The sequence below is a fragment of the Colias croceus genome, chromosome 18, assembly GCF_905220415.1.
Source record: "Colias croceus chromosome 18, ilColCroc2.1".
NCBI classification, from domain to species: Eukaryota; Metazoa; Arthropoda; class Insecta; order Lepidoptera; family Pieridae; genus Colias; species Colias croceus.
This window is the reverse complement of record NC_059554.1, coordinates 4,042,234-4,066,391: the sequence shown is the minus strand read 5'-3', so window position 1 is coordinate 4,066,391 and position 24,158 is coordinate 4,042,234. Positions and strand designations below refer to the sequence as shown.

The following is a 24,158-nucleotide window of genomic DNA, read 5'->3' as shown; positions in this document are numbered from 1 at the left end:
GCAAAATCACGTCACCTGACTTTGACGTGTGTTTACCATGACATGTAATAATTTTCTGAAAAGTGTTTCCATGAAAAAAAGTTCTCTGAAATGTTAAGATTGCGTAGATAAGTATTACACTGCATTAGGTTTAAGCATATAAAAATAAAACACGATTTATTTCAATCTGAGACGTGGGAAGTATAGCTCCCAGTGTTTTAATAAGGGTTAAGTATCCATTATCCGCAATCGCAAGCGTTTCCCCTTTTGCCGAGGTATGATTATTCGAGTATATCTCGGTAATGTGACGCTTTAGGGTACTATGTTATGAGACATTTTTTGTTCGTCTATGTGTCCTCTATCCATACATACCACTTTAATCGTGCACCGCGATTTTGAAAAAAAATCAAAATGGCGGCGGGTCGATATGCCAGCGTCCATACAAAAAGTTTCAAACCCCTTTAATCTTTATGAACTTAGGGATAGAGTTGAATTTAAAAACTCGTCGTTTAAAAGGTCGTAAATTTTTACGACTTTCGTGACACAAATTATTTTTATGAATGTGTGATAGTGTTTCAATAGTGTGAGTTACCCTCCCCGCACCAAAATCAGCAGAAAGTTTAGTTAGAACATTAGCCAGTGTACTCCATCCATTACTTAATGATCTAAGGTAAAATCACAGAAGGTAATATAAGATCTCAAGCTAATATTAGCTAACAAGCATTGTTTAGTGTAGAGTGTAGACTTACCTTAAGCGATTTGAAGTCTGACGATTGTCTGATGACGTTTGACGTGTCAATATGTACGTCAAATGAAAATGAAATTTATTCTTACGTCGTGGTCCAAGTGACTGTTTTTAATTGTAATAAGTAATTTACAGAATTTGCCTCACATAATTATAGAAAAGCTTATAAGAATTTGAAGGAAATGAAATATTACAAAGGATTGTTTTTAATCCATCCAAATAAGTGCTTACTATAACTGGAAATATATGGTTTGAACACAGTATTTCAATAAATATTCAAGATGGTTTTAGCAGATTTAGGTCGTAAAATAACCACTGCCTTACAGTCCCTAAGTCGGGCTACTATTATCAATGAAGAGGTAAGTAACAAATAACGAAATGTGGGTTTTTTATTTACATACAAACATGACAATGATCTACTGAGACATTTCTTCTTCCAGGTTTTAAACTCTATGCTAAAGCAGATATGTGCTGCACTTTTAGAAGCTGATGTTAACATTCGTTTAGTTAAAAACCTCCGTGAAAATGTACGTGCCGTTATCGATTTTGATGAGATGGCTGGTGGACTCAACAAGCGGCGGATGATACAGTCCGCTGTCTTCAAAGAACTTGTAAAGGTAATAATGACTATGATTGAAATAAGTTACTATTACTATATGATTATTTTTAATAAATATAACCAGACACAAATGTTATGTTATACTTTCATACAAATTACTTAAATATTTAATTAAATACAATATGTATTTATTTTACATATTTCAGTTAGTAGATCCTGGAGTCAAGCCCTACCAACCAGTCAAAGGCAAGCCAAATGTTATAATGTTTGTAGGATTGCAAGGTTCTGGTAAAACCACAACTTGTACAAAATTGGCATACCATTATTTAAGAAAGAACTGGAAGTCATGTCTGGTTTGTGCTGATACCTTCAGAGCTGGTGCTTATGATCAAGTGAAACAGAATTGTACTAAAGCAAGGATACCATTTTACGGCAGGTTAGTTTTTAATTTCTATTTTGATTTGGCTGCGGCTTTATTTCATTTAATAACTAAAAATTACTGATATTTATTTTTTATTTTAGTTACACAGAAGTTGATCCTGTGGTTATAGCGTCCACTGGTGTGGACATGTTTAAGAAAGAAGGATTTGAAATGATTATTGTAGATACAAGTGGTCGTCACAAACAGGAAGAGTCACTTTTTGAAGAGATGTTGGCAGTTGCTAATGCTATTGTGAGTATGAAATATGTTTCTTGAGATTTTTTTTTATGTCAGAGCAAGCAAAGGGGCAGGTGGGCCACTTATGGTAAGTGGTCACCACCGCCCATAAACACTTGCAACACTAGAAGTGTTGCAGGTGCTTTGCTGGCCTTTTATGGACAAATAAGCTCTTTTCTTGAAGGCCCCAATGTCGTAGTTGTTCGGGACCGCTTCGCACCGCAGGTGGCAAATCATTCCCCAGTTTCACCATACGCGGAAGGAAATTGAAAGAACACAAAATAAGATTTTTTCTTTCAGATATGTGTGCTTGTTCCCAACTTAGTACTTAATTATGTAAAAGTAGACAAGTCTAATGTGATCTTGTTGTCTAAGCTGAAATGTATTTTTTATGATAGAGTTTGTAATTATTTAATACATTACAATATATTTAAAGGTATTAGTAAGCATCTTTATTTTAAAATGTTTTGTTGCTTAAAGAAATTTGAACATCAGCAGTGGATCTTAAAGTTTTTAGGGCTTGGAATTTATTCTGAAGTGAATGTTATTGTTTCTTTCTTACTATATTTATATTATTGTTTCTACTTGCAGAAACCTGACAACATTATATTCGTAATGGATGCAACTATAGGACAGGCTTGTGAAGCTCAAGCTAGAGCTTTCAAAGAAAAAGTAGACATTGGGTCCGTTATAATCACAAAGTTGGATGGCCATGCAAAGGGAGGTGGAGCTCTTTCTGCGTAAGTATCTATGGGAATTAGTTTGATATTATTCAAATTGTTTATTTAACTTCAACATTGCACTGTGTGTAAGTAAATTAAGATGAAATTAAGAGTGAATTAAGATTTAGAAATAGTGAACTGGGTGGACTTAATCAACATGTTGTTTTATATTATTATTCATGTGATTCATGTAAACAATGTAACATTGAGTTTAAATAGTAGATTAATAATATTATATGCAGTTAATTTAATAAAAATATGTTTATTTTACAGTGTAGCAGCAACACAGAGTCCAATTATATTTATTGGAACAGGTGAACATATTGATGACTTAGAACCATTCAAAACTAAACCATTCATTAACAAGCTTCTGGGTATGGGTGATATTGAAGGCTTGCTGGACAAAGTGAATGAATTAAAACTAGATGATAATGATGAACTATTGGAAAAGTTAAAGCATGGACAATTCACACTTAGAGCCATGTATGAGCAATTTCAAAATATCATGAAAATGGGACCTTTTTCACAGATTATGGTATGAAGATTTTTTCTTTCAAGACAATTTTTAATTGATTAATGTATTCAATTATAATCATTTATTTTGTTTTTCAGGGCATGATACCAGGCTTTTCACAAGACCTTATGTCAAAAGGAAGCGAACAAGAGTCCATGGCAAAATTGAAACGTCTGATGACAATAATGGATTCCATGAATGAAGGCGAACTAGACCATCGTGATGGCGCAAAGCTTTTCTCTAAACAACCCACCCGCATCACCAGAGTAGCACAGGGAGCTGGTGTTACCGAGAGAGACGTCAAAGATTTGATAGCTCAATACACTAAGTTTGCAGCTGTTGTTAAGAAAATGGGTGGTATCAAGGGACTGTTCAAAGGTGGTGACATGGCCAAGAATGTCAATCAAACACAAATGGCTAAACTTAACCAGCAAATGGCTAAAATGATGGACCCTCGTATTTTGCAACAGATGGGTGGCATGTCTGGATTACACAACATGATGCGCCAACTACAGCAAGGCTCCAGTGGAATGAATAGCTTAATGGGTGGGAAATGACAGTAGCATTAAGTTGAAACATTTTCCACTGTAATCATTGTATTCAAGGTTTACAATAATCAGTTTTAATTGGTTTATTTTCGTTTTACTGTTTCTATATTTCCACTTTTTTTTAATAGACTATATTTTAAGATCATTACGAAAAATGTAATTGAATAAATAGTATGATTTTTAACTCCTACAAAAAAATTAATATTACTTTTCTATAGATAATTTTTCTCCCATGGTGTTTTTTTTTCATTTAAAAAAAAACACTGAAATACTGCAATTAATATATTTATTTTTATTAAATATTTTGTAACTAAATTAGTTAATGAAAAGCTTTTATCTAAATGAGAACGAATAGGAAAAAGTTTGTTTTTTGTAAATGAATCGCTTCAGGATAATATTATAGCAAGTTCTTGGTTACAATCTTGAGCCTTTTGGCTTCTCGCAGAGACAATTAGAATCGAATAATGAAACGATGCACGACGTGCATTGTATTGTAATTTTTAACACAAATTTAAAGAATATATTGTGTAATAATAAGCAGCAAATATAGGTGAATGAATTCCAACTAGCAAAAGTGCATATTTTTTAAATGTTTTAGCCCCGCATTTGTATTGAAAAATAAATATTTTGGCTCTTGTAGCCTTATTCGTAGCCACAGAACAGTAATGTTCTTACTGTTCTGTGTTCGTAGCACTAAAAAGAAAATAGAAATTAATGTTGTCTATGACAAAAAAAAATGCATGACATTTGACATTTTGTTGTCATGTCAAATGTCATTAGGATTTATTTTGATCTGGAAATTGGAAGTTGAAATCGCAATAAAAACAACTCTAAGATATTATTTCATTTATCAATCTTCAGTACACATAATATGTAATAAAACTTATTATAATATTTTTAAATTAACTCGATTCATACGTTATGAAGATTGTGTATGCTAATGTTTTTAGGTTATTTCGGAATGTAAGCAACTAATTCTACATATTACTTTTAGAGATTTCTCGTTCCTTGTATTAATCCTTTTAGTTTATTTGCATTATTATTTCAGTGTTTAAATTTAGCATATAATTCTAGAATTATAGCACTATAAAGGAGCCAGTGCGAAAAAGAATTCGTTCTAAAATGGACCAAAATTTAAAATGTCGCGATAATCCGGTAGTTTTAGTTCTGGAGAGTACGGAATTTAAAAGTATTTTTACTCCAGAAGTTTTAGAATTAAAACAATTATTTGATAAATACAATTATGAAATAAGAATTGCAGGAGGAGCTGTACGGTAACTATAAATATTTTTAATTAAACAAAATTATTTGCTGTATGAGTAAATAACCCGAAAATTATTTTAAGGGATCTATTGATGGGTCAACCAGCAAAAGATTTAGATTTTGCCACTACAGCCACACCCAATCAGATGAAAGACATGTTTACGAAGGAAAATGTTAGAATGATTAATATGAGTGGAGAAAAGCATGGCACTATCACTCCAAGGATTAATGACAAAGAAAATTTTGAAGTGACCACTCTAAGAATTGATTTGGTCACTGATGGGAGACATGCAGAAGTTGAATTTACTAAAGATTGGAAATTAGATGCAAATAGGAGAGATCTCACAATCAACTCAATGTTTTTAGGTAATTAATATAATGCAATCATGTGTAATTTGGAAATGAATAATGCCATAATGAAGGCTTTTCAATCCTGTAATAGCACATTTCTAGATTCAGGCATTCTATATTATTTTCTAGTATAGCATAAACTGATTATTGGTGAATTTGCTGAACTATGGAAATTTATATTTTCTCTTAATACCTACTAATATTTTAATTTTTAATTCACAGGCTTTGATGGATCTGTATATGATTACTTTTATGGATATGATGATTTAAAAAACCGCAGAGTAGCTTTTGTTGGAGATGCTGATGTTAGAATAAAGGAGGATTATCTACGGATTTTGCGCTATTTTCGATTCTATGGCAGAATTGCAGAAAAACCCAATAATCACGAACAAGACACTCTAAATATAATAAGAAATAATGTAGCTGGTCTACAGAATGTATCTGGGGAGAGGATTTGGATGGAACTGAAGAAGACTCTTCAAGGCAATTTTGCTGGTGACTTATTAAAAACTATGCTTAATGTTGGTATTGGACAATTTATAGGTTGGTAGCATTCAACTTCATATATTATATATTTATTTATATATAAATGTTCAATATTTTTTTTAATACTGAAACTTTTAGGTATTCCAAATCCTAACATTGATGAGTTGGAAAAATTACTCAAAAGGAGTCAAAATCTAGATTTACATCCAATGAGTTATTTAGCTGTCTTGTTAAATGATATTGATGATGTTACTCTGCTGAATGCCAGGCTTAAATTTTCTGGCTATGATCGGGATATGACTTATTTTATTGTTGAACATAGGGATGATAAAGAAGCATCCAGACCGATGCTGTAAGTACACAGTTTTAATTTATTTTTTTAAATAATTTTTATTCAGATAGCTACAGAAATAATGACATAGACAATGAAAATAAACATAGATAATAAAAATACCTATTTCATAAATAATTATATATTTCACAGGCCATATGAAAAACTAATTTTAAATACGAAAATTAAGCAAAAGGATGCCATTGACTATGTACAAGAAGTCCTCAAATATAGAGGTGATAGAAATCTTCTGGAACAATTAAATAAATGGGAGATACCTGTATTTCCAGTAAATGGAAAAACATTAAAAGCTAATGGTGTGCCGCCTGGTAAGATGTATGGAAGAATTATGGAAAAATTAAAAAATATATGGATAGATAATGAATATAAACAAACATGTGATGATTTAGTTAAATTAATCCCTGGTGTAATTGATGAATGTAAAACAAAATAAAGTACCTAATATAATTTATACATAATTTATTTATTATAAATAGTTATATATTCTTTATAAAAATAGCTCCTATCTATTCATTAAAAAAGGATTATTTAAATTACAAGAAATATATCTCAGTATTGAAAGGATTTTGGTGCTGTATAAGGCTCATATTTATCGCAACCATCGTCTTCATCCCTGTGTTCCATAAAGCACTGTTTGCAAAACAAATACTTGCAACCCAGGCACCTCATCTTTGCATCCTCATTACATATTTCACAAAATGGCAATTCATTTATGGGACTTGAAACATCTTCATCTTCCAATAGAGCTTCCTTTTTTGCCTGAAATAATAAACAAATTGAAAAGAAAGTGGTGAATTGTTATTTATTGCATGAGTAGATGAGTAGATAAAGAAAATTTAAATTAAGTTGGAATATTGCATGTTTAACAACTCTAAAAATATTTATACCTTTTCAATAATTTTTTTAATAGTATCCTCTTCACTTTCTGGCGCCTCCTTATCTTCGGGAACATTATTTTGGGTTGTGCCAGCTGTTCCTTTCAATTTTTGTAATCTCATTTCAATTTCACCAACTTTTTCCTCAAATTCATCCTTATATTTCTTATCAATACCGGTTTGTTCCATATACTGTCTCATTAGATCATTTGCTTGCTCCTCCTCAGTTCTTAAATCGGGACATGGTAAAATTGGCTAAAATTATGTGTATTTTATTAATTAAGTAATATACTTGTGTTCTTCACCCCATAAATCATCATTGCAAAACTTATTATTAATATAATTTATTCCAAAGCATATCCCAGGGGGTACGCAGATAACTCAAGAAAATTACGAAATTCTTAGTTACTAGAGTATTTTGATGGCCAAATGTTGTATTTTTCAGTTTTGAAAATGGAATTATCTGTCAAGTGATGGGTGGCTAAGCTATCTCATACAAAAACACTGCAAGAAATAAATCAATTAAAAAAATAGTATAGATTGATAAAAGGATCCTCCTTTGGAAAAGGTTGGAAAGGTTTATTTAGATAAAAGGCCTTCCTAGAAAAATATTGTTGAATGTTGAAAGAGGCATCTGGCACATAAGATTTAAAATAAAATATTTACTTTACTATGTACAGCTGTTACAGGCAAATTTTTAAGGTTTGCTAATCTTTCTTCTATTTCTGCCTGTGATGTTGTAGGAATATTCTTCAATTTGTTTAGTCGGTCTGTAATATCTTCATCAGTATATTTTAAAGGCTCTTGCTTTCCTTCTTTTAATTTTTGTAATCTATTTTGTATTTCCTCTTCAATGGGATCCTTGGATTCTACATCAATATTATTTTTATTAACATTTTTTTGAGGATCAATAGCACCTATTCTTCTGTAATTTGCAAATAGTGATTAAGTAAATTATTCAAAAAACAAAATATGTATATTTAAAATATACCAACTTGAAGTAAGCATCTGGTGGATCGAACTTAGTTTTGTCTTGAGAATTAGCAGTATTTTTACATTTTCCACAAACCTGAAAATTTTAAGAATTTTAACATTAAATTTTAAATGAATACAAACTAAAGTCCACAGTAATAGCAGTGCAATAGGTATTTGACTTACTTTCGCTTCTGAATTGATTTTGTGCAAAAATATTTTGTTATTTAAACATTTAGAACAATAACTAAAACCGCAGCCAGGACAACCTTTCTAAAAGTACATATTATAATAAAAATAATTATATAGATAGTATTATTTGATATGGTACATTTAAAATTATGATTCTTACTTCAGGGCGCAAAAAGGAATACGATTTTAAACAAGAAGTGCACGACATTTTTTTACTTTTCTAAGTATTGAAGCTTGAGATATACTTTTGTCCTAGTTGTTTGACAAACAACAACAACAATATATTTATAATTAAACTTATTCTAATGCACAAACCACAGGCACAAACAAAAAATAATTAACTTAATTTGTGTTGATTTTTGAAGAAATTTTACAAAAATTTAGGTTGTTATTTTATCAGTCGCAGTTGTCATTGTCATTTTTGAGTCACAGTCATTACCAATGACTAAGGAATCCTATGGACAGGGCATAATGTTCTATACAAACAACTGATTATACAAATATCATGCATTTCGATACCGAAATAATAAAACGAATACTGTCTCTTTCTAACTAATGAATATTCTGCTAAGTGAAAATATATGACTATACGTCAGTCAGTGCTAATTCTATACCGTTTGACATTTGAAGTTAGCTCAAATACCTACTGTGGCCGGGCGCCATTTTATGTTCTCGTTATTATGATGTACATGCTCTGTCATTGCTCCGTAGTAAACATTGAAAAATATTGAATATTTTTGTGATTGTGACAAACATTTGTGTCTAAAACATATAGAGTGGTCAAGGACAAATAGTGGCATAATACCAAAGCGCAGTATTGTGGGATGTGGCTCCGGAAAGAATGAAAACTAGAAAAGTTTGTCTTTGCACCGGTATGTATACGTTTTGACTGAAATATTAGTTATTACTTTGCTGATTTACTTATTTTCATGTATATTGAATTGAGGAGTATTCACAGACTATGTTCAGTGTAAAATTGTTACCAAATATAGCTTTATTTTGTATATTTTCGTTCTAGTAAAATAATGAATTTGGGTGCTAGTGATGACTTATAATATCGACATCAGCAAAATGTTCGATGAAGACGTGCGTCTCCCAAGGCTGTGTCATTAATCTTAAGAATAGTTGCTTTGGTGAATACACTTCCAAAATAACAAATTAATTTTGCCAAGAGCAGCAGAAGGAAAAATAAAACACTTAAATTTACCTAATATGAATTTTAACTTAAGTAAGATTAATCGCTTTTATAGTAGGTACTTTAAAAATGTATTTATAAATAAGTCAGGTCAGGACTAAAATTATAATAACCTAAAAATTCATTTTTTGAAGGTTACCAAGAAGTGAAAATAGAAAAGGAGAATGGTTAGAAGCAATTGAAAATGAAAATATCAAGCCAAATGTAAAGGATATAATGTCATAGTATGTTCCCTACATTTCCCCGAAAGTGCTTTCAATAGAACAATGGATGTGATTAGTCTGCACGATGATGCTATACCAGTATGTCTGCCGCTGCATTCACACAGGGTGAGGTTTTTATCTGTAGACACGTGATGTCTTCCAATTTACTTTTGGTCTTTTTATTTAGATTTAGGGCTGTCATTTATAATCTAACGTTTCTCCTATTTTGAAGGAGGCCTGTGAACAAACTGAGATGGTTTTATATGATTTTTTGAGTACAAACTTGGGTGATATTTGGTTGTTGAAATGTTATTGACTGAGGGAAAGTGCAATTTACTTTAAATACATGGGGTGTTTTAAGTTATTTTTCTATTCTTTATAAATTTATATTTATAAAGCATTTCAATGCCATAAAACCAAAAATATAAATTCAAGTTCCGCTATTGTAAGCCCTAATGTTGATATTAATTTCAAACCATCAGCATTGCCCTTTTAATTAAAATGTATTGCATTTTAGTTTAAATGTAAAGTGAACAATGCTAGTTAATGTAAACTGTGACATTTCATTTCCAGGTACCAGTTGAGCCTCAAATCCCGAACTCAAAAATGAACAGAGTGTATCTGAGTGCATTCCAGGCTACACAAAATAGTTTAGCTCTATAATTTTCTCTATTATTATATATTATTGTTTTTTTTTTGTCTATTATTTATAAATAAATAAATACAATTACTGTATATTGTGTTGTTCATCGTAATAAAATACTATTATATACCTATATTAGTATATGTTATGTTGTTTCATTATATTACATTCCTCAAAACTGAAATTACCAAATTGTAAGTCTACCGTAATCCTTATATCGAAGTCAAAATTGAACTGGATTTATCAAATTATACAGGGTTAGCTATCTTGTCCGGCGAGGTTGCTGGTGTTTTACAAGTAACCCTGTATAGGTGTTACCGTCACGAGCAGCCATCGTCATACTTAATTTTATTAATTGGCATTGTCATTTTTTCCATTTGTAATTTTACTTCTATGTTTTGTACAATAAAGTTAAAATAAATAAAAAAGAGTGTGTGTTTATGTACACGCGTTACAAGTTACGCGCCAAAAGAAGTATAACTTCAAAAAAAATATATTAATATTATTTTTATATCGATAAACATAATAATGTTTATCGATATATTCTCGGCACTAAACACCGCCATGTTTTGTTACAAGCAATATGGCGCCGGCCACACTTTTTTTGTAGGTATGTCACTTCCATGTGATTCCTTATTCATTGGTCATTACCCTGTGTGTGTGGTCACAGCTGTGTCGGATCTGTGGTCGGAATTCGGATCGATCTGTGAGAAAAACGGTCTAAAGTTGTCATCGACCCAACCACAGAGTAGGTAATATACTCATCACCTTGCTCTGTGCTCATCACTAGGCAACTTAGCTAGGCAATAGGGAATATGCATAAAATTTTAAATGGCCTAAAATATTTTTTTCTCGAATACTTATTATCGTAATATTATAATGAAAAGGATTTTTTTTTATTTACTTTTTATTTAAACCCCTAAAATAATATTCAAAAAGTGCAAAATAAGAGAGCGAAATTCAAACTGCCAGAACGCGCCACCACTGGTCGAACGAAATGTGACGTCATTTGACACGACATTGTATGAATCATCACTCCATACTCCATAGTAAACACAAGTGTCATGTGACGTCACGCAAAGCGCGCGCACAATGGCGGCGTTTGAACTGCTTACATTTTTTAAAAGTTTTAAATTTCATTTTTAAAAATATCTAGAGTATTTTGAAGCCCATTAATATTTTTTTCTACGTTAAAAAATAGTAAACTATTAATTTAAGACAAAAAAGAAAAACATGAATATTCCCCATTAAAATCATTTAAAATCTCGTAGATATATAGTCGCAGTCATCTTGAATCTCCTATTTGATAGAATGACTAGCGCCTTCTTTGAATGACGACATTTAATTGAATGACTAATGAACAACTCGTCAAGTTGTTGAATGTAACGTTCTTGAAACGTCTCGACTGAACGTCATTTATCATATTATTGTCTTATTATTGTAATATTAAATATCCTATATTAAATACTTGCTCTGTGTTATATATCGGATATCCGCTCTGTTCAAAGGGCTATGTTGGTCGTTGAATGACGCTTGTTAAATCAACGTATAGCCTAGCCATTCCATCCAAAGATGACAAAGTTCTACGATAAAATTATATCTTGCGCGAAACATAAAGATAATTTAAAACACCATGTTATACAATAAATATTGAAAATACTGTCAGACAATATACCTGCTGATTTTTTTTTTAAGGATTTTACGCAGGACGGAATTCCGTGAGATTATCTAACGGTGTTTATAATTTAAATGCATTTTTAATGTAAAACCGCAGCTGCAGGGCACAGCTAGTCGATCATTTGTTCGTCTTTAATTAAAAATTCGTCAAATCAAACACAAGAAAATACCTTCTATATAGCTTATGTGTGTTTGTTTGTTTGTGTCTTTCGGTGTCTTTCAACGTAGTAATTGTATTCTCTTTGGTCTTTCATAACATCACAAGTGAGCGTAGACTGGCGTAGACAGAGAATAAATGACTTTTGTGTCGAACGAAGTCTTTTATTTTTACTGTGGACGCTATAGAGAGTGAAACTGATATTCACATGGTAATCTCATGTGATTAAATAACTTTGGTTAAGGTTAAAATAAAGTACTCAGCATTACTAATTATAAGAATTTTATTCCATTTGCTGTTATAATAAACTCGGATATTTTATTTGGTAAGCAGGGACTAAACACTATTGTTAATTCTCTAACATTAGTATTGGAGTCTTGAAAATATATAACTTTATTTGTTCTTTTTAATAGCATCCTGTATGTTATCATGTTTGACCACGCTAACCCGAGGGAAGGTAGCACATCATCAGTTTCGTCAAAGGTCGATGAGACCTGATTTACACAAATAACGGCACAATTAAACTTTTGAGCGATACTTAGTAATGAGATCGCCAGTTCTCTAAGATCTTCTGCTCGTTGAACATAATTTGAATTGTCACATCGAAAAGGTGCAGCAATCGAGTCTATAATAATAGATGATACTCGCTTATTACCCAACAATTTCGGTAAACGAACTCGAATACACGATAAAAGATCTTGTCCTTCTGTTAAATGTTCAATATACATATTTTGTCGACATTCATAGCTTATAATATTGCCATGAACGCTTTCGCTAATTTTATTAAATCTTTTAACAGGAAATATGTCTTCGGTGCAAATGTAAACGCTTCCATCCATCCCACACTGAGCAGCAACTTGCATTGCTAGTTGGGTTTTCCCTGAACCACTTTCCCCATATAATTCAGTGAGAGTGCCTTTTTTAAATCCACCCTTCAAAATTTTATCAAAATTAGGGCAACCTGATAAAACATAATTTTCACTTTCTAATTCTTCCGCACTTAGAACTGATGGACGTATGTGATTTGCTGTTATAATTTTCATTAAATTAATATCTTGGTCTGTCATATTTGTTGCTTTTTTTAAATCCCACATTGATAGGGTAACTATTTCTTTCGGTGTACAAATACCAGCTCTTTCAAGCATTTCATATATTTTTGCTGGCAAAATCCTCTTGAGACCTTCCATACCTTTATAAAAAAAAAAGTTATAAATATTTTATAAAATACCTAAATCTTAATACTAGGTATATCATTAACGCTCAAATTCTTGTTTAGTAGCTTTGTTTTGTAATTTCAGTTACCGTCGACCATCGTTTGACTCTAAACACTAATTAACTGGCTGACTGTGTTTATCTGTTTAGTAGTACCTAATCCACTCCACTCGCAAAAAATAGAACCCGCTTCTAATCACCTCATTACGCAGTCAACTCAACACTTGCACTCTTACTGTTCTGTGACTTGCACTCATCAGTCGCTGTCTAAGGTCGCTGTCCCTGTCCACATAGGTAAATTTTGTCCTAATCACTAATCACATGCACTAATCACTAATCACAGTGAATTCTGCAGGCCTTAAAAAAATTGTTGATGTGAGCTATTTCATTGTTATATATGTATACAATAGGTAGGTACTTACTTTTTCGTGTATTTATTCCAATACTTAAAACAACAAGGTAACTACGTTGTTCTAAATATTATAATTAGGTACACAGTTACATTTTACAAGTTCTATGACCCTATTTTAAAAAGTGCATCAACTGTTTTTATAAATATCTAGACATTTTTTTTTCAAAGTAAACTTCACTCTTCAAGCAATAAACATTACACAAAATAAAACTGTTTCTAATCTTCATTCTTCAGAAGTTTGCAGTTTAGTAATATGCCCAAACAACTTGCCTGGTAGGAACAGTATGAATTTATAATAGACCATCTAAACAAAAACAAATACTAACTGACTTAGGTACTTTGACTTTTCAATTAGCTAATTGAGCTAAGTAGGTATTGATTTATTTTTTATTGAATTCACAGATTGAATTATTTTTGTATTACAAAGTGTCAGTTTATCAAATAATTTTCACTTCTATAATAGCTGTCAATAATTATTGTCGTACTAACTCGTAACGGACTAAATAATTAAATATTATTTAAACTATTTTGATTACTTAATTTTTGTGTGAAAGTATTGAAAATAGGTAGGTTATAACTAATTTTATGTTTTTGTTACAAAACTGCCCGCACTATGTTATTAATTTTTTTTTAATAATAATATGTTTTTTAGTTACGTTATAACCTCAACGAAACTAAACGTCAAACTGTTTCAACCACTGAGCAAGTTTTCAACTCTTCACAAGGTATATGAATAAAATCACCCTCGGAATTGTATTATGAAAATAAATAATAATATTATATTGGGTAGGTCGTCAAATTTTTATTAACTTATAAATTAAGATAATGATAATATCTCGGAGCCGAAGTTTATATAACTCTGTGCGCTCAATAGCGATACACTTTCACCCCGCCGCAAACATTCAAAGCGCAATCGTTTCGAAATCGATCAATGCCATTGCCAGTCGAGGCAGTTGTGTTGCCGGATTTGCTAGTGCTACTTCGTCAGCGAAAACAAGGAAAATGGTTAGTAGTTTAATTATATTCAACCTTGTTATAATTATTAAAAATTCCGTTTAATGGTAGACTTATTATTATTTGAATAATAAATAATATTGTAGTGATAAGATTTTCAAATTACTTGTTGCTCAGATTTTCAAATTACTTTTATTAGGCTGATAAATTAACTCAGGAGGACCGTGATACACAACTTAGTTCATTGCTAAAAGCAGGATGGAAGGTACAAAGCAACAGGGATGCTATTGAAAAGGAATTCCAGTTCAAAGACTTTAATGAAGCCTTCGCATTCATGACCAGAGTTGCTCTGCTCGCTGAGAAAATGGATCATCATCCTGAGTGGTTTAATGTATACAACAAAGTGCAGGTATAACAGTACTTTTAAACACGCCTTATTAATTTTTTTTAAATAGATTATAAATGACCAATAGTGCTAAGCCAATAAACCTTTAAAAAAAGTTTGGCAAATTCAAAATGTGCACGCCTGACATGTTTTATACTACAAACAGGAAACCGTAAGATTAAAAAAAGTAAAAGAAATATAAATTAAATTTTCAAGTGGGTAGTAAAAAAAAAATTGACTGAGAATAGTAATTTTCTATATTATCAGCAAGTGGTAATGAAAAAATGGAAAAATAAAAATAGAATGGGGATTAAAACTTGAAATTCTCTCATAAAATATTAATTAATATCTTTTAAACCGTTCAGAGTTTGATAACAAAGCAATAGGACTCATCCATAAGATAAATGGACACATTTAAAAGGATTTTGCTCATTTGATTGCCTACATTTTTTTTAATTGATGGAGTAAACAGACATACAGACCAACGGACAGTGTTGATTTATTTTTTATTTTTTTCATTTTCTACCACTTAAATAAAATAAGTTAAAAACCAGTGGATGGATCCTGGAGTATACAATATTATGCGATTTTCTGAAATAATCTTTGTTGGTTCAACCTTGATAATAATTAGTTCTCTCAGCCTTGAATATTTTATTTGAAAAAAATAGTTTTATGTTTTTTATTCAATTTTAATATTTTTAAAGTTGCATGAATTGAAGGCTATAATGAATTACATATTTCTATATGAAAATCGAATAAAAAGTACCTTAACTTTTATTATAATTTGCTTAGTTTTCTACTTTTCCTTATTTTTCTTGCAGGTAACACTTTCATCTCATGATGTAAACGGGCTCAGTAAAAGAGATATTAAGATGGCAACATTCATGGATAAAATTAAAAACTAATGTGATGCTTAGGGAATCTTCCAGAAAAAAGTAAATAAAACTTATATGTATAGTAGACGTGAACCAAGTGGAGACCACTTAATATATCACTGTTATTAATATTTATTGTTTAATAAGCCAAGTATATTTGTATAATTGTTTTTAAGAAATAAAACAAATTTTGTGATTATTGAGATTGAATTTTATTTTAAATTAATATTAGTATAAAAATCAACATTTTTTTAAATATTGAGTTCATATTTAATTTAATTTAACAACACTTTCTTACATAGCAAGGACATGTATATTTATCGTTGAACGGTTCTGTTTCGAAAACTGTGTTGGTATATTCTCTCTCCATTAGTCTCTTTAATTCCAGAGCATGCTCTAAATTTCTTGTTTCGCATACAAGTTTAACCTATAAATCAAATTAAATTAAATTAATAATAAAAACCACACAAGCCACAACACAGGCTACCCTGTACTACAGTGGTACAGAAAATATTATATTAAATATACAAAATCAAGATTTTCAATTCATATACAGCATATTTTTATCTGTTTCTATCTATTCGAAAAAGCTAAGAATCATCTCCACGTACATGTCATAAGAATTACAACTCAAATCGAATCATCCGTTCGGGAGCTATTATTACCTACATATATTGATAGCCAGACATACTTACTATATAAATAGATAGCATATATTTTAATACAACATGACGCCGACGCGTATTTTAAGGAATTTTTGCATGATAATTTAAATTTATCCCATTTTTTCAAAATTTGTGGTCTGACGATGTCTAATGATATTGGTATTATTAAAATATGAGATACCTCTACTCTATAAATGTCGTTTTCCACCCACACACGATCTTGGAATAACCGTTTTACATTGTATCCTCCTTTTGCCAAAAAGCTTAAAAGCTTTTGGAATGATACTGCAGTACCCTTTATGGGGACCTTAAAAGCAGATACAGCACAATGTTAAGAAGATTCAATAAAGTCTTAATACCTAGTAGTTGAAATTATTAATAGGATAAGTGACTTGTTTTCTGAAAGAAGTATAATGAAGTCTTTAATTATAATGTATGAAGACGCTGGATACTTGCTATTATACTGGCTCTGTGGATACTAGTAGCGCTACTCTATAACAGGCTTTTACAGCAATAGTTGCGACGTAAGTTTTCGCTAACATTTATCTTTATTCTAGATGTATTATTATTTGTTTTTCAAGATAATCTTTATTACTAGTATTTGTAGTAGGTAATATTTACTTTAAATTTAATAAGTCGACCTTCCGCTGCCAATCCTCTGTCTAGGCATCGGCTTATCAAAATTGCATCGATGTTGCCTCCGCTTAAAATACATACCACGCTGAAATTATAGTAATATAAAAGTTCATAATCAGCCCCATAATGTCCTGCAGCTGCATGGGCTTCAATCCACCACGCTGGCCCAGTGCGGGTTCGCATCTAATACTCATCAAACTTGATTCTTGGACATGCATGCCGGTTTCCTCACCAATTCGAACAGTGATGATATGGATAGGTACCTAATGTACGGATAAATTGAAAAAAAATCAGTTAATTTCTTGCACGCTCGCCCGGTATCTTAAAACGATCTTTTCTATTGAAGTCCGAGGTCTTCATAGTGGCCAGCGTGGTGGATTGGATGTACTTGTAGTAACTACGAAGGCAATTAAGGGTAAAGGTCTCCTGTTTCATTCGTCAAGCGTATCTTGAGACAGGATACGATTGGCGAATGGGATAGGAGATACGAAGTAGGAGGAACGGCCGGAGTCACGAAGCTCTTTTTCCCAAGCGCTGCTGCTGCATACAAAGTAGTCGGAAAAATAGACATCACACACCACACCACACAAGTACTGACTGGTCACGGCGGATTCGCCTTCTACTTGAACAGATTCAAGCTGAAGGAGAATCCGTCGTGTCTATGTCAGCCCGGAGTAGAGGAGACGGTTCCTCACCTGTTACTCGAGTGCCCAATTTTTGCAAGCAATAGATATGCTATTGAGCAAAAATTGGGCATGGCGATGACGGGTGAGAATCTGCCTTCCGCCCTGGGGGACAAGTGTAGGGATACTTTCTTTAAATATTGTAAATATATTGTAGAAGTAGTCAATAAGCGAAACAATGGCGTGTGATGTGATTCTGTGATATTAGTATTAGGATAGTTTCAACTTTTGTAGCATTTATTTTATTTACCCAGTATTTTAATATTTTTGACTTTGTATTTGTAATATTTTTAATTTAGTACCTAATAATTCTATTTTTAATTTATTATGTGGCTGAAAATTGTGTTTTGTAAACAAAAAAAAAAAAAATGAAAATAATGTCTCTGGACAATATTCCAGAGGTGGCGCGAACACCCTGTGATGGCGGGTGCCTTTAAAAAAAAAAAAAAAAAAATTAAGGGTAAAGGTCTAAAATTAATCTAATCGGAACATAGTTTATTTACTGTGTCTAAAGCGTGTATCTCTGATTAGTGATTATACGAATAAAAATTCTAATACCTACTTCAAGTTTAAATACCTACTAAATGATATTAAGTACCACAAAAAAATTTAAACACAGTAACTTTAAACCAGGGATCTGTCACTTTAATAGTGTGAATTAGTGAAATACGACAAAACCAGAATAAGGAGAACCCGCGCTTAAAGTTAAACCCTGTCTAAAGTTTTTTGTGGTTAGTCAGTATGTTACTAAGTACGTTTAAAAGTGCAAACTTTTTCGTTTTCAATTCTGGCACAAGATTGCTTAAAATTGCAGATAAGGTGCACGCGGCGGCCCCTTCCACCACTAAACGCTCCATTTCAACTAAATGCAGAATTGCTTTTGTGATCCAATCCTCATTTACTAGAACCTAAAAATATATGCATCAGAACAATTTGTAATTTTTAAATTATTGTTACGAGCTTTATTTAATTTTTTATAATAATACATATTTAGAATTTAAATTATAATGATTATTACCATCTTATCAAGGAGTGGTTTGGCTGTATGAAACGCATTAATACCAACGTTTGGCATCGCTATTGAATCAGCTACTGAACTTAGCCATGGGAGGGTGACTCGCTCACCAGCTTCAAGAGATTTAAAAAACGTCGGCATTTTTTCGGATTGTATACCCTGAAATGCATTGCTTTGAAATTGTTAAAATAAATAAACCTCAAAATGGTATTGATTTACACAGGGTGAATTCCTTGATAAGAAGTAGGTGCATAATATGTAAAATTTAAAGATTTTCGTGACGGTTAACATTTGTTATGAGAGAAAAAAATAAAAACTTATTAGATATGGATATACGTGCTTAATTAAATATAACATTAGTCTTTGTTGAACCATGATACATATAACATAATCAATACAGTAACATTACGTAAACAAGACATTCGGGTTTAGCGTGCTTTATAACAGCGGCAATGGCAGCCACCAGACCGCCACTTCCCACCGGCACTAACACCGCGTCCACTGCGGGAATCTGCTCCAGGATCTCCAACGCTAATGTTCCATATCCAGCTAATATATGCGGGTGATCACGACTGGAAATAAGTCAGTAGGTAAAGTTGTCATAAATCGAGTCATCGTAATATTCATAAATCAGAAGATATCGTACGTTTACATTGCTATTTACTATTAGGTAGTTGTTTTGGATAGTAATAAAAAATATTGTTAATACGTACCCATTAATATAAGCTAATCCCTTTTCTCTGGCCACTGCTCTCGCGATTCTTTGACTCTCATAAAGATTTCCTCCTTGTACAACCACTTTGGCTCCAAGGTTGTGACACTGTTGCAATTTACCAATTGGCACAGAGACAGGCATTACCACTGTTACAGGTATGCCAAGTTTTTGTCCATAATAACAGAGTCCCATAGCCTGATTACCCAATGAAGCAACAACTATGCCTAATTTCTTCTTATCTAAAGGTAGCATCTCCAATGCATTAAGAGCTCCTCTTTCCTTGAAACTAAAAATATTTACTTCACATACTTTATGTAGGTAAAGTTTGCACAAAGGAAATTATAATAAACTTTTTTATGTGCGATTTATTAATTATTCAGTATGAATTTTGTTATAAATATTCATAATTACTGGGTAAGCAAGAAATAATTGAGGAAGGTCATTACGACGTTGATATAATATCTCATTATGTTTGTGGGAATTTTCATTGCAAGCGTTTGTTTAAGTAAATATTTACTGTCCATTTCATTATAAATTATAGAAAAAAATTGTATTATTTATTATGAGGTGGTTAAACTACTGGTAGTATAGTGGCACTTTCTTACCTGCCAGTTTTTTGAACAGTTTCCAATTTGTAGAAAATATTCATTGCAAATTCTCGTTGCCTATGCGATATCTGCAATAAATATTTTGAATCCTAGTTACATTGTATTTTTTATATTACAATCATTTTTTAAAATTTATAGTATTATTAGCAATTTTAGAGTACGCACGGTAAAAGGCGTATCCGGCATATATTTTCTTATCCGGCCTTGTGCGTTTACTGCATCGTCGTATGTTATAGTCCTGGGATTGTCTGGATCACAGAATTCATCAAAATCTTCCTGTTGTTATAAATTTGATTTAATTGTGTTAATTCAACTACACATTTTATGGTATTACTTTATTTATTGAAAACATCATACTCACGTATCGTCTAGTCATGTTTTGACTATAATTTAATTATAGATGTTAGAATAATAAGTACTATGAATTTGGATAATATGTTTGTTGAAATATTATTTACAAACTGCAAGATTATTGAAAAGGAATTGACGCCTTACGTCAATTAGATACATTTTATTTTGATGTAGAAAAAAAGGTTTTGATAGCATTTCACTTATAGATTTTTTTTTACTAATTTACACTTCGAGGAAAACAGGCGCATATAGGAACAGGGCTATAAGGTTCTTCTACAAATTTACACTGATTTGGAAATAAGCGTTCCAACACCCTTTTGATTGTGCAAGCATGCTCTATACCTTTCGTTTCACATAATATTTTAACCTGGAATAAGATAAATTATTAAAGAATTGCTTATTTAAGTATATGTATTTATTTTCTAACGCCAGTATTGACTTACGTAATTAATACCATACTCGTCTTCTTCGGGCATTGCTTTCTCAGATAAATAATTAATTATATTGCCGCCAACGTTGGCAATCATACTCAAAACCCGTAAATGTTCATGTGGATCATTTGCAGGCACGCGTACCTAGTGCAATAATGATGTTCAAAAGAATTGATAGACTGATTTAAAGTAAATGATAGAAGTACCTATCAATATGAAACTCTTACGCTTAACTTTATTATGCGTCCTTCGATTGCTTTTGCTCTTTCTAAACATCGGGACAACGTCATTGTTTCGATATTTCCGCCGGTTAATATGCAGACAATTCTGGCATAAAAATAACGTTATTTAGGTTTATTATTTTTATTATATATGTACCTATTCATTATTTATAGTATAACAACCAATTACACACTAAGCAATGGGAAGTATGCTACTAAAGAATATAAAATTGTCATTACCAAGTTCGATTTTTCAAGTAAAATTTGTATGTTCTAAAGTTTAGAGTTTTAAAGTTTTTTAGTTTAGAATCTAAACTCAACGAAAGACTAATTAATATCTATCAATAACGTTTCATTGTCATTCAATCGAGTAATAGAGCAACTGCTTCTAATAAATCGTGTTACGATAATAATCAACTCTATGATATTTTTTAATTCATACGACTTGTGTCTCAATTCTGGAAGTACATCAGGAAGGGCCATGAATGCTCCGAGGCTTGCAGCAGCTGCTCCCTCTACAACTAGCTTTTCCTCCTCTGCTAGGTGTAAAATAGCCCGTGCGATCCAATCATCATCAACTAAAACCTGTCAATCCTATTTTATTTTTGGATCACTTTTTTTCAGTATATCTATAGGAGGTGGTACCTATGTCATGTTTTAAAGATCGAGAGTTTTTTGGTTCATAGAGTAAGAATATTCGCTTTTTCTTTGTATATTTTTCACATACAAAATTGTTTATTTAACCTTTTAGTGTGGTAAACGACTATTATAAACTTACCAATTTATCCACTAACGATTTAGCAGTATGATAAGCGTTATAACCGACAATAGGCACTGCGAGGGACGTTGCTAATCCTCGAGTAACAGGAGTTTTTTGAGGTCCATCGTTTTCCATGGCTTTAAAGAAGCTACGTGCTCTGTTTGATTCAATTCCCTGAAACACATAGTTTTGTTTATAAAGGAACAAAGTCAATGAATTTTTAACATCACCTTTTAAATATGAAATTGTTTTTACTTAATATTAGACAAAAAGCCACTTAATATAATTGATACATATTTACATAGACTAAAATTTCTGGTTTAATGTGTTTAACAGCAGCAGCTACTCCGGCCAAAAGACCACCACCGCCAACCGGAGCTATGATGGCGTCAGTCTGCGGAAGCTGTCGCAGAATTTCAATCCCAATGGAACCAGACGCTGCGATAACGTTCGGATGGTCATATCTATAAGATTTGCACAACGAGGTATTAATGAAAGATATTTAAATATTAACTTGAACTGCTTGTCTCCAGATGGATGATTTGAAATGAAATGAAATGAAATACGTTTATTATGGATACATAAAAGATACAAATAAAATAAAACAAAAAACTTAAATCTAATTATCTAACTTAAATATATGTATGCCATTGTCATGATTTAAAGTACAGTGTAGCTTTCTTCGTCTTCCATCTCACTGAATGTCCGCTTTCTCGTCTGAATTGCTCATTACCAATGCATTAACCAAGAAATAAATTCAATTAGACAATTTTTAAATATCTATTCCTTTTAGCCTATAATTATATCATTGCTCTTTTCGAATCAGCATCGGTAACGATAACCTTAAAGTAAAGTTACCCATTTATATACACTTGTCCTCTTTTTTTAAGCATAACGAAGGCTTGTCCTTTAGCTTCGTCAAGATTTTCTCCGAATGAGACCACAAATGCACCCAATTCATGACATCTTCCTACATAGATAATTGATGAATTTGATGGAAGTACCACAGTAACTGGTATTTTCAAGCGTTGACCGTAGTATGCTAAAGCCTGAAAGTATTACGTGTTAAAATTCGTTTTTCAAAGTCAAACCGTAAACCGTACAGTTAAGTTGAAAAGACCAAGTGGATGGACCACTTGATCATATAAAAAATTACTTGGTATTTTGAAGTCATAAATTTTTTTTTTATACACTAACCAGGGCCCAGTTTCCTAAAGATGCTGTAATAACACCTCGACTTCGCTGTTCTTCGTTTAACATTGATAATGCATAAAATGCTTTTCTCTCATTGTAACTGCCGTATAATAAAGGATAGTATAAAATAGGAATGCGTTAATATACTCAAGACAGTAATTTTTATTTATTCGTACCTTACCTTCCATTATTCTTACCTTCCAGTATGGTGAAATACTTCTAGTTTGTAATAAAAGTCCATTTGAAATTGCTTACAACATTTGGATCTCTAAAAAAACAATGTTTATTCTTATTTTCATATTATAGGTCATGAGGAAATAATAAAACCTACCAATAGCGGAGTTTCTGAAAATTCTTCCTTTATTAAAGCATTTGCCTTCGACACATCTTTGTAAGTTATCTTACGGGGATTATCGGGGTCACAGGAAGGATCTATGTCTGTATTATCTGCAACCTAAAAGTACCCATTTGATAAGAAGTTGAAAAAATTAAAAAAGCGCGTTTGTAATCTTTTAAAAAATGTGTACTGTAAAGTTTCATTGCATACAATCTATGAAAATAAATCTATTTATTCTGGAGTAATGGGAGCAGAACAAGTAGAATACCGGTAAGGGACACCAAGGCACAGGCTGAACTATATTTCGTTTAGCGAGAACACCCGGCGCCTCGCCTAAACAATCTTTTTTAGTTTCTTGCTCATTCATTTCTTTAGCTGCCTTATGCATTGTGTGATTTTGAATATTTGTGCTGACTATCTTGGTATTTTTCTTATTTCCGTTTCTACATCTTCATCATTTCATGTTGTGTTATGATTAAGATGTGACAGTAGGTATGTCATTGTTCTTTCCCAGAGCTAGGAGAGTTCGTATAATATTACAACACTGGCTTTTTTGATAAATTTCTTACCACTGTAAAGTAATTTATTGTATGTAGGTACTTGTTGTATTTCT

The 24,158-nt window shown here is 31.8% G+C and overlaps 7 protein-coding genes and 2 long non-coding RNA genes across 22 annotated transcripts; 5 read left to right on the top strand and 4 right to left on the bottom strand.

The window, feature by feature from the left end:
- Positions 1 to 854: 854 nt before the first annotated feature.
- LOC123699592 (signal recognition particle 54 kDa protein) lies at positions 855 to 3,809 on the top strand. Its single transcript, XM_045646576.1, has 7 exons — positions 855 to 1,083; positions 1,165 to 1,341; positions 1,490 to 1,719; positions 1,806 to 1,956; positions 2,533 to 2,681; positions 2,937 to 3,198; positions 3,276 to 3,809. Exons 1-7 carry the CDS (start codon positions 1,006 to 1,008, stop codon positions 3,732 to 3,734), a joined length of 1,506 nt encoding a protein of 501 aa, XP_045502532.1. The 5' UTR covers positions 855 to 1,005; the 3' UTR covers positions 3,735 to 3,809.
- A 657-nt stretch (positions 3,810 to 4,466) lies between these two features.
- Positions 4,467 to 6,628, top strand: LOC123699594 (CCA tRNA nucleotidyltransferase 1, mitochondrial). Of its 4 annotated transcripts, none has more exons than XM_045646579.1 (6): positions 4,467 to 4,688; positions 4,800 to 4,999; positions 5,071 to 5,354; positions 5,562 to 5,882; positions 5,964 to 6,177; positions 6,310 to 6,628. In XM_045646579.1, the coding sequence occupies exons 1-6, from the start codon at positions 4,647 to 4,649 to the stop codon at positions 6,608 to 6,610; spliced, it is 1,362 nt and encodes a 453-aa protein (XP_045502535.1). In that variant the 5' UTR covers positions 4,467 to 4,646; the 3' UTR covers positions 6,611 to 6,628. The 4 variants fall into 4 exon arrangements, with proteins under 4 accessions (XP_045502535.1, XP_045502536.1, XP_045502537.1 ...); XM_045646580.1 differs by having other exon boundaries at positions 4,468 to 4,688; positions 4,774 to 4,999; XM_045646581.1 differs by having other exon boundaries at positions 4,472 to 4,598.
- On the bottom strand, positions 6,622 to 8,632 carry LOC123699604 (abscission/NoCut checkpoint regulator). Of its 2 annotated transcripts, XM_045646599.1 has the most exons (6): positions 8,377 to 8,632; positions 8,211 to 8,297; positions 8,048 to 8,121; positions 7,719 to 7,977; positions 7,065 to 7,307; positions 6,622 to 6,936 (listed from the first exon to the last, which is right to left on the bottom strand). In XM_045646599.1, exons 1-6 carry the CDS (start codon positions 8,422 to 8,424, stop codon positions 6,727 to 6,729), a joined length of 921 nt encoding a protein of 306 aa, XP_045502555.1. In that variant the 5' UTR covers positions 8,425 to 8,632; the 3' UTR covers positions 6,622 to 6,726. The 2 variants fall into 2 exon arrangements, with proteins under 2 accessions (XP_045502555.1, XP_045502556.1); XM_045646600.1 differs by lacking the exon at positions 8,211 to 8,297.
- A 396-nt stretch (positions 8,633 to 9,028) lies between these two features.
- Positions 9,029 to 10,349, top strand: LOC123699618. Its single transcript, XR_006752538.1, has 3 exons — positions 9,029 to 9,088; positions 9,546 to 9,740; positions 10,188 to 10,349. It is a non-coding gene; the product is annotated as an uncharacterized LOC123699618 (long non-coding RNA).
- Positions 10,350 to 12,349: 2,000 nt separating this feature from the next.
- On the top strand, positions 12,350 to 23,359 carry LOC123699619. Of its 6 annotated transcripts, none has more exons than XR_006752542.1 (3): positions 13,530 to 13,597; positions 14,368 to 14,501; positions 22,354 to 23,359. It is a non-coding gene; the product is annotated as an uncharacterized LOC123699619 (long non-coding RNA). The 6 variants fall into 6 exon arrangements; XR_006752539.1 differs by having other exon boundaries at positions 13,536 to 13,597; positions 22,351 to 23,359; XR_006752541.1 differs by lacking the exons at positions 13,530 to 13,597; positions 14,368 to 14,501 and adding an exon at positions 12,350 to 12,416 and having other exon boundaries at positions 22,351 to 23,359.
- On the bottom strand, positions 12,357 to 14,172 carry LOC123699603 (DNA repair protein XRCC3-like). 5 transcript variants are annotated; one of them, XM_045646598.1, is made up of 2 exons: positions 14,054 to 14,172; positions 12,357 to 13,280 (listed from the first exon to the last, which is right to left on the bottom strand). In XM_045646598.1, the coding sequence occupies exon 2, from the start codon at positions 13,276 to 13,278 to the stop codon at positions 12,364 to 12,366; it is 915 nt and encodes a 304-aa protein (XP_045502554.1). In that variant the 5' UTR covers positions 13,279 to 13,280; positions 14,054 to 14,172; the 3' UTR covers positions 12,357 to 12,363. The 5 variants fall into 5 exon arrangements, with proteins under 5 accessions (XP_045502554.1, XP_045502552.1, XP_045502553.1 ...); XM_045646596.1 differs by lacking the exon at positions 14,054 to 14,172 and adding an exon at positions 13,726 to 14,042; XM_045646597.1 differs by lacking the exon at positions 14,054 to 14,172 and adding an exon at positions 13,750 to 14,042.
- LOC123699611 (putative pterin-4-alpha-carbinolamine dehydratase) lies at positions 14,526 to 16,132 on the top strand. Its single transcript, XM_045646608.1, has 3 exons — positions 14,526 to 14,720; positions 14,869 to 15,078; positions 15,876 to 16,132. The coding sequence occupies exons 1-3, from the start codon at positions 14,541 to 14,543 to the stop codon at positions 15,957 to 15,959; spliced, it is 474 nt and encodes a 157-aa protein (XP_045502564.1). The 5' UTR covers positions 14,526 to 14,540; the 3' UTR covers positions 15,960 to 16,132.
- On the bottom strand, positions 16,195 to 20,715 carry LOC123699598 (L-threonine ammonia-lyase-like). The gene is made up of 10 exons (XM_045646588.1): positions 20,613 to 20,715; positions 20,417 to 20,527; positions 20,249 to 20,319; positions 19,642 to 19,929; positions 19,338 to 19,500; positions 18,932 to 19,087; positions 18,685 to 18,821; positions 17,216 to 17,315; positions 16,776 to 16,901; positions 16,195 to 16,356 (listed from the first exon to the last, which is right to left on the bottom strand). The coding sequence occupies exons 1-10, from the start codon at positions 20,625 to 20,627 to the stop codon at positions 16,210 to 16,212; spliced, it is 1,314 nt and encodes a 437-aa protein (XP_045502544.1). The 5' UTR covers positions 20,628 to 20,715; the 3' UTR covers positions 16,195 to 16,209.
- Positions 20,783 to 23,985, bottom strand: LOC123699617 (L-threonine ammonia-lyase-like). Its single transcript, XM_045646612.1, has 11 exons — positions 23,814 to 23,985; positions 23,540 to 23,662; positions 23,406 to 23,476; positions 23,212 to 23,308; positions 22,873 to 23,063; positions 22,316 to 22,478; positions 22,033 to 22,188; positions 21,697 to 21,839; positions 21,261 to 21,360; positions 21,046 to 21,177; positions 20,783 to 20,969 (listed from the first exon to the last, which is right to left on the bottom strand). The coding sequence occupies exons 1-11, from the start codon at positions 23,931 to 23,933 to the stop codon at positions 20,820 to 20,822; spliced, it is 1,446 nt and encodes a 481-aa protein (XP_045502568.1). The 5' UTR covers positions 23,934 to 23,985; the 3' UTR covers positions 20,783 to 20,819.
- Between the last annotated feature and the right edge of the window lie 173 nt (positions 23,986 to 24,158).

Excerpts from the sequence above, each read along its gene's own strand:
- LOC123699592 (XM_045646576.1), top strand. The coding sequence starts at position 1,006 with ATGGTTTTAGCAGATTTAGGTCGTAAAATAACCACTGCCTTACAGTCC. Across the intron at positions 1,957-2,532 it reads TGGCAGTTGCTAATGCTATT|AAACCTGACAACATTATATT; the intron begins GTGAGTATGAAA and ends TTCTACTTGCAG. Across the intron at positions 3,199-3,275 it reads GACCTTTTTCACAGATTATG|GGCATGATACCAGGCTTTTC; the intron begins GTATGAAGATTT and ends TTTGTTTTTCAG.
- LOC123699594 (XM_045646579.1), top strand. The coding sequence starts at position 4,647 with ATGAAGATTGTGTATGCTAATGTTTTTAGGTTATTTCGGAAT. Across the intron at positions 5,000-5,070 it reads ATTGCAGGAGGAGCTGTACG|GGATCTATTGATGGGTCAAC; the intron begins GTAACTATAAAT and ends AATTATTTTAAG. Across the intron at positions 6,178-6,309 it reads GAAGCATCCAGACCGATGCT|GCCATATGAAAAACTAATTT; the intron begins GTAAGTACACAG and ends TATATTTCACAG.
- LOC123699604 (XM_045646599.1), bottom strand. The coding sequence starts at position 8,424 with ATGTCGTGCACTTCTTGTTTAAAATCGTATTCCTTTTTGCGCCCTGAA. Across the intron at positions 7,978-8,047 it reads CCACCAGATGCTTACTTCAA|AAGAATAGGTGCTATTGATC; the intron begins GTTGGTATATTT and ends TGCAAATTACAG. Across the intron at positions 7,308-7,718 it reads TAACAGCTGTACATAGTAAA|CCAATTTTACCATGTCCCGA; the intron begins GTAAATATTTTA and ends ACATAATTTTAG.
- LOC123699611 (XM_045646608.1), top strand. The coding sequence starts at position 14,541 with ATGATAATATCTCGGAGCCGAAGTTTATATAACTCTGTGCGCTCAATA. Across the intron at positions 14,721-14,868 it reads CAGCGAAAACAAGGAAAATG|GCTGATAAATTAACTCAGGA; the intron begins GTTAGTAGTTTA and ends TACTTTTATTAG. Across the intron at positions 15,079-15,875 it reads ATGTATACAACAAAGTGCAG|GTAACACTTTCATCTCATGA; the intron begins GTATAACAGTAC and ends TTTTTCTTGCAG.
- LOC123699598 (XM_045646588.1), bottom strand. Across the intron at positions 18,822-18,931 it reads AACCACTCCTTGATAAGATG|GTTCTAGTAAATGAGGATTG; the intron begins GTAATAATCATT and ends ATATATTTTTAG. Across the intron at positions 16,357-16,775 it reads ACGACATTTATAGAGTAGAG|GTTAAACTTGTATGCGAAAC; the intron begins GTATCTCATATT and ends TTTGATTTATAG.
- LOC123699617 (XM_045646612.1), bottom strand. The coding sequence starts at position 23,933 with ATGCATAAGGCAGCTAAAGAAATGAATGAGCAAGAAACTAAAAAAGAT. Across the intron at positions 23,663-23,813 it reads TGCCTTGGTGTCCCTTACCG|GTTGCAGATAATACAGACAT; the intron begins GTATTCTACTTG and ends GGGTACTTTTAG. Across the intron at positions 21,840-22,032 it reads AATCGTTAGTGGATAAATTG|GTTTTAGTTGATGATGATTG; the intron begins GTAAGTTTATAA and ends TAGGATTGACAG.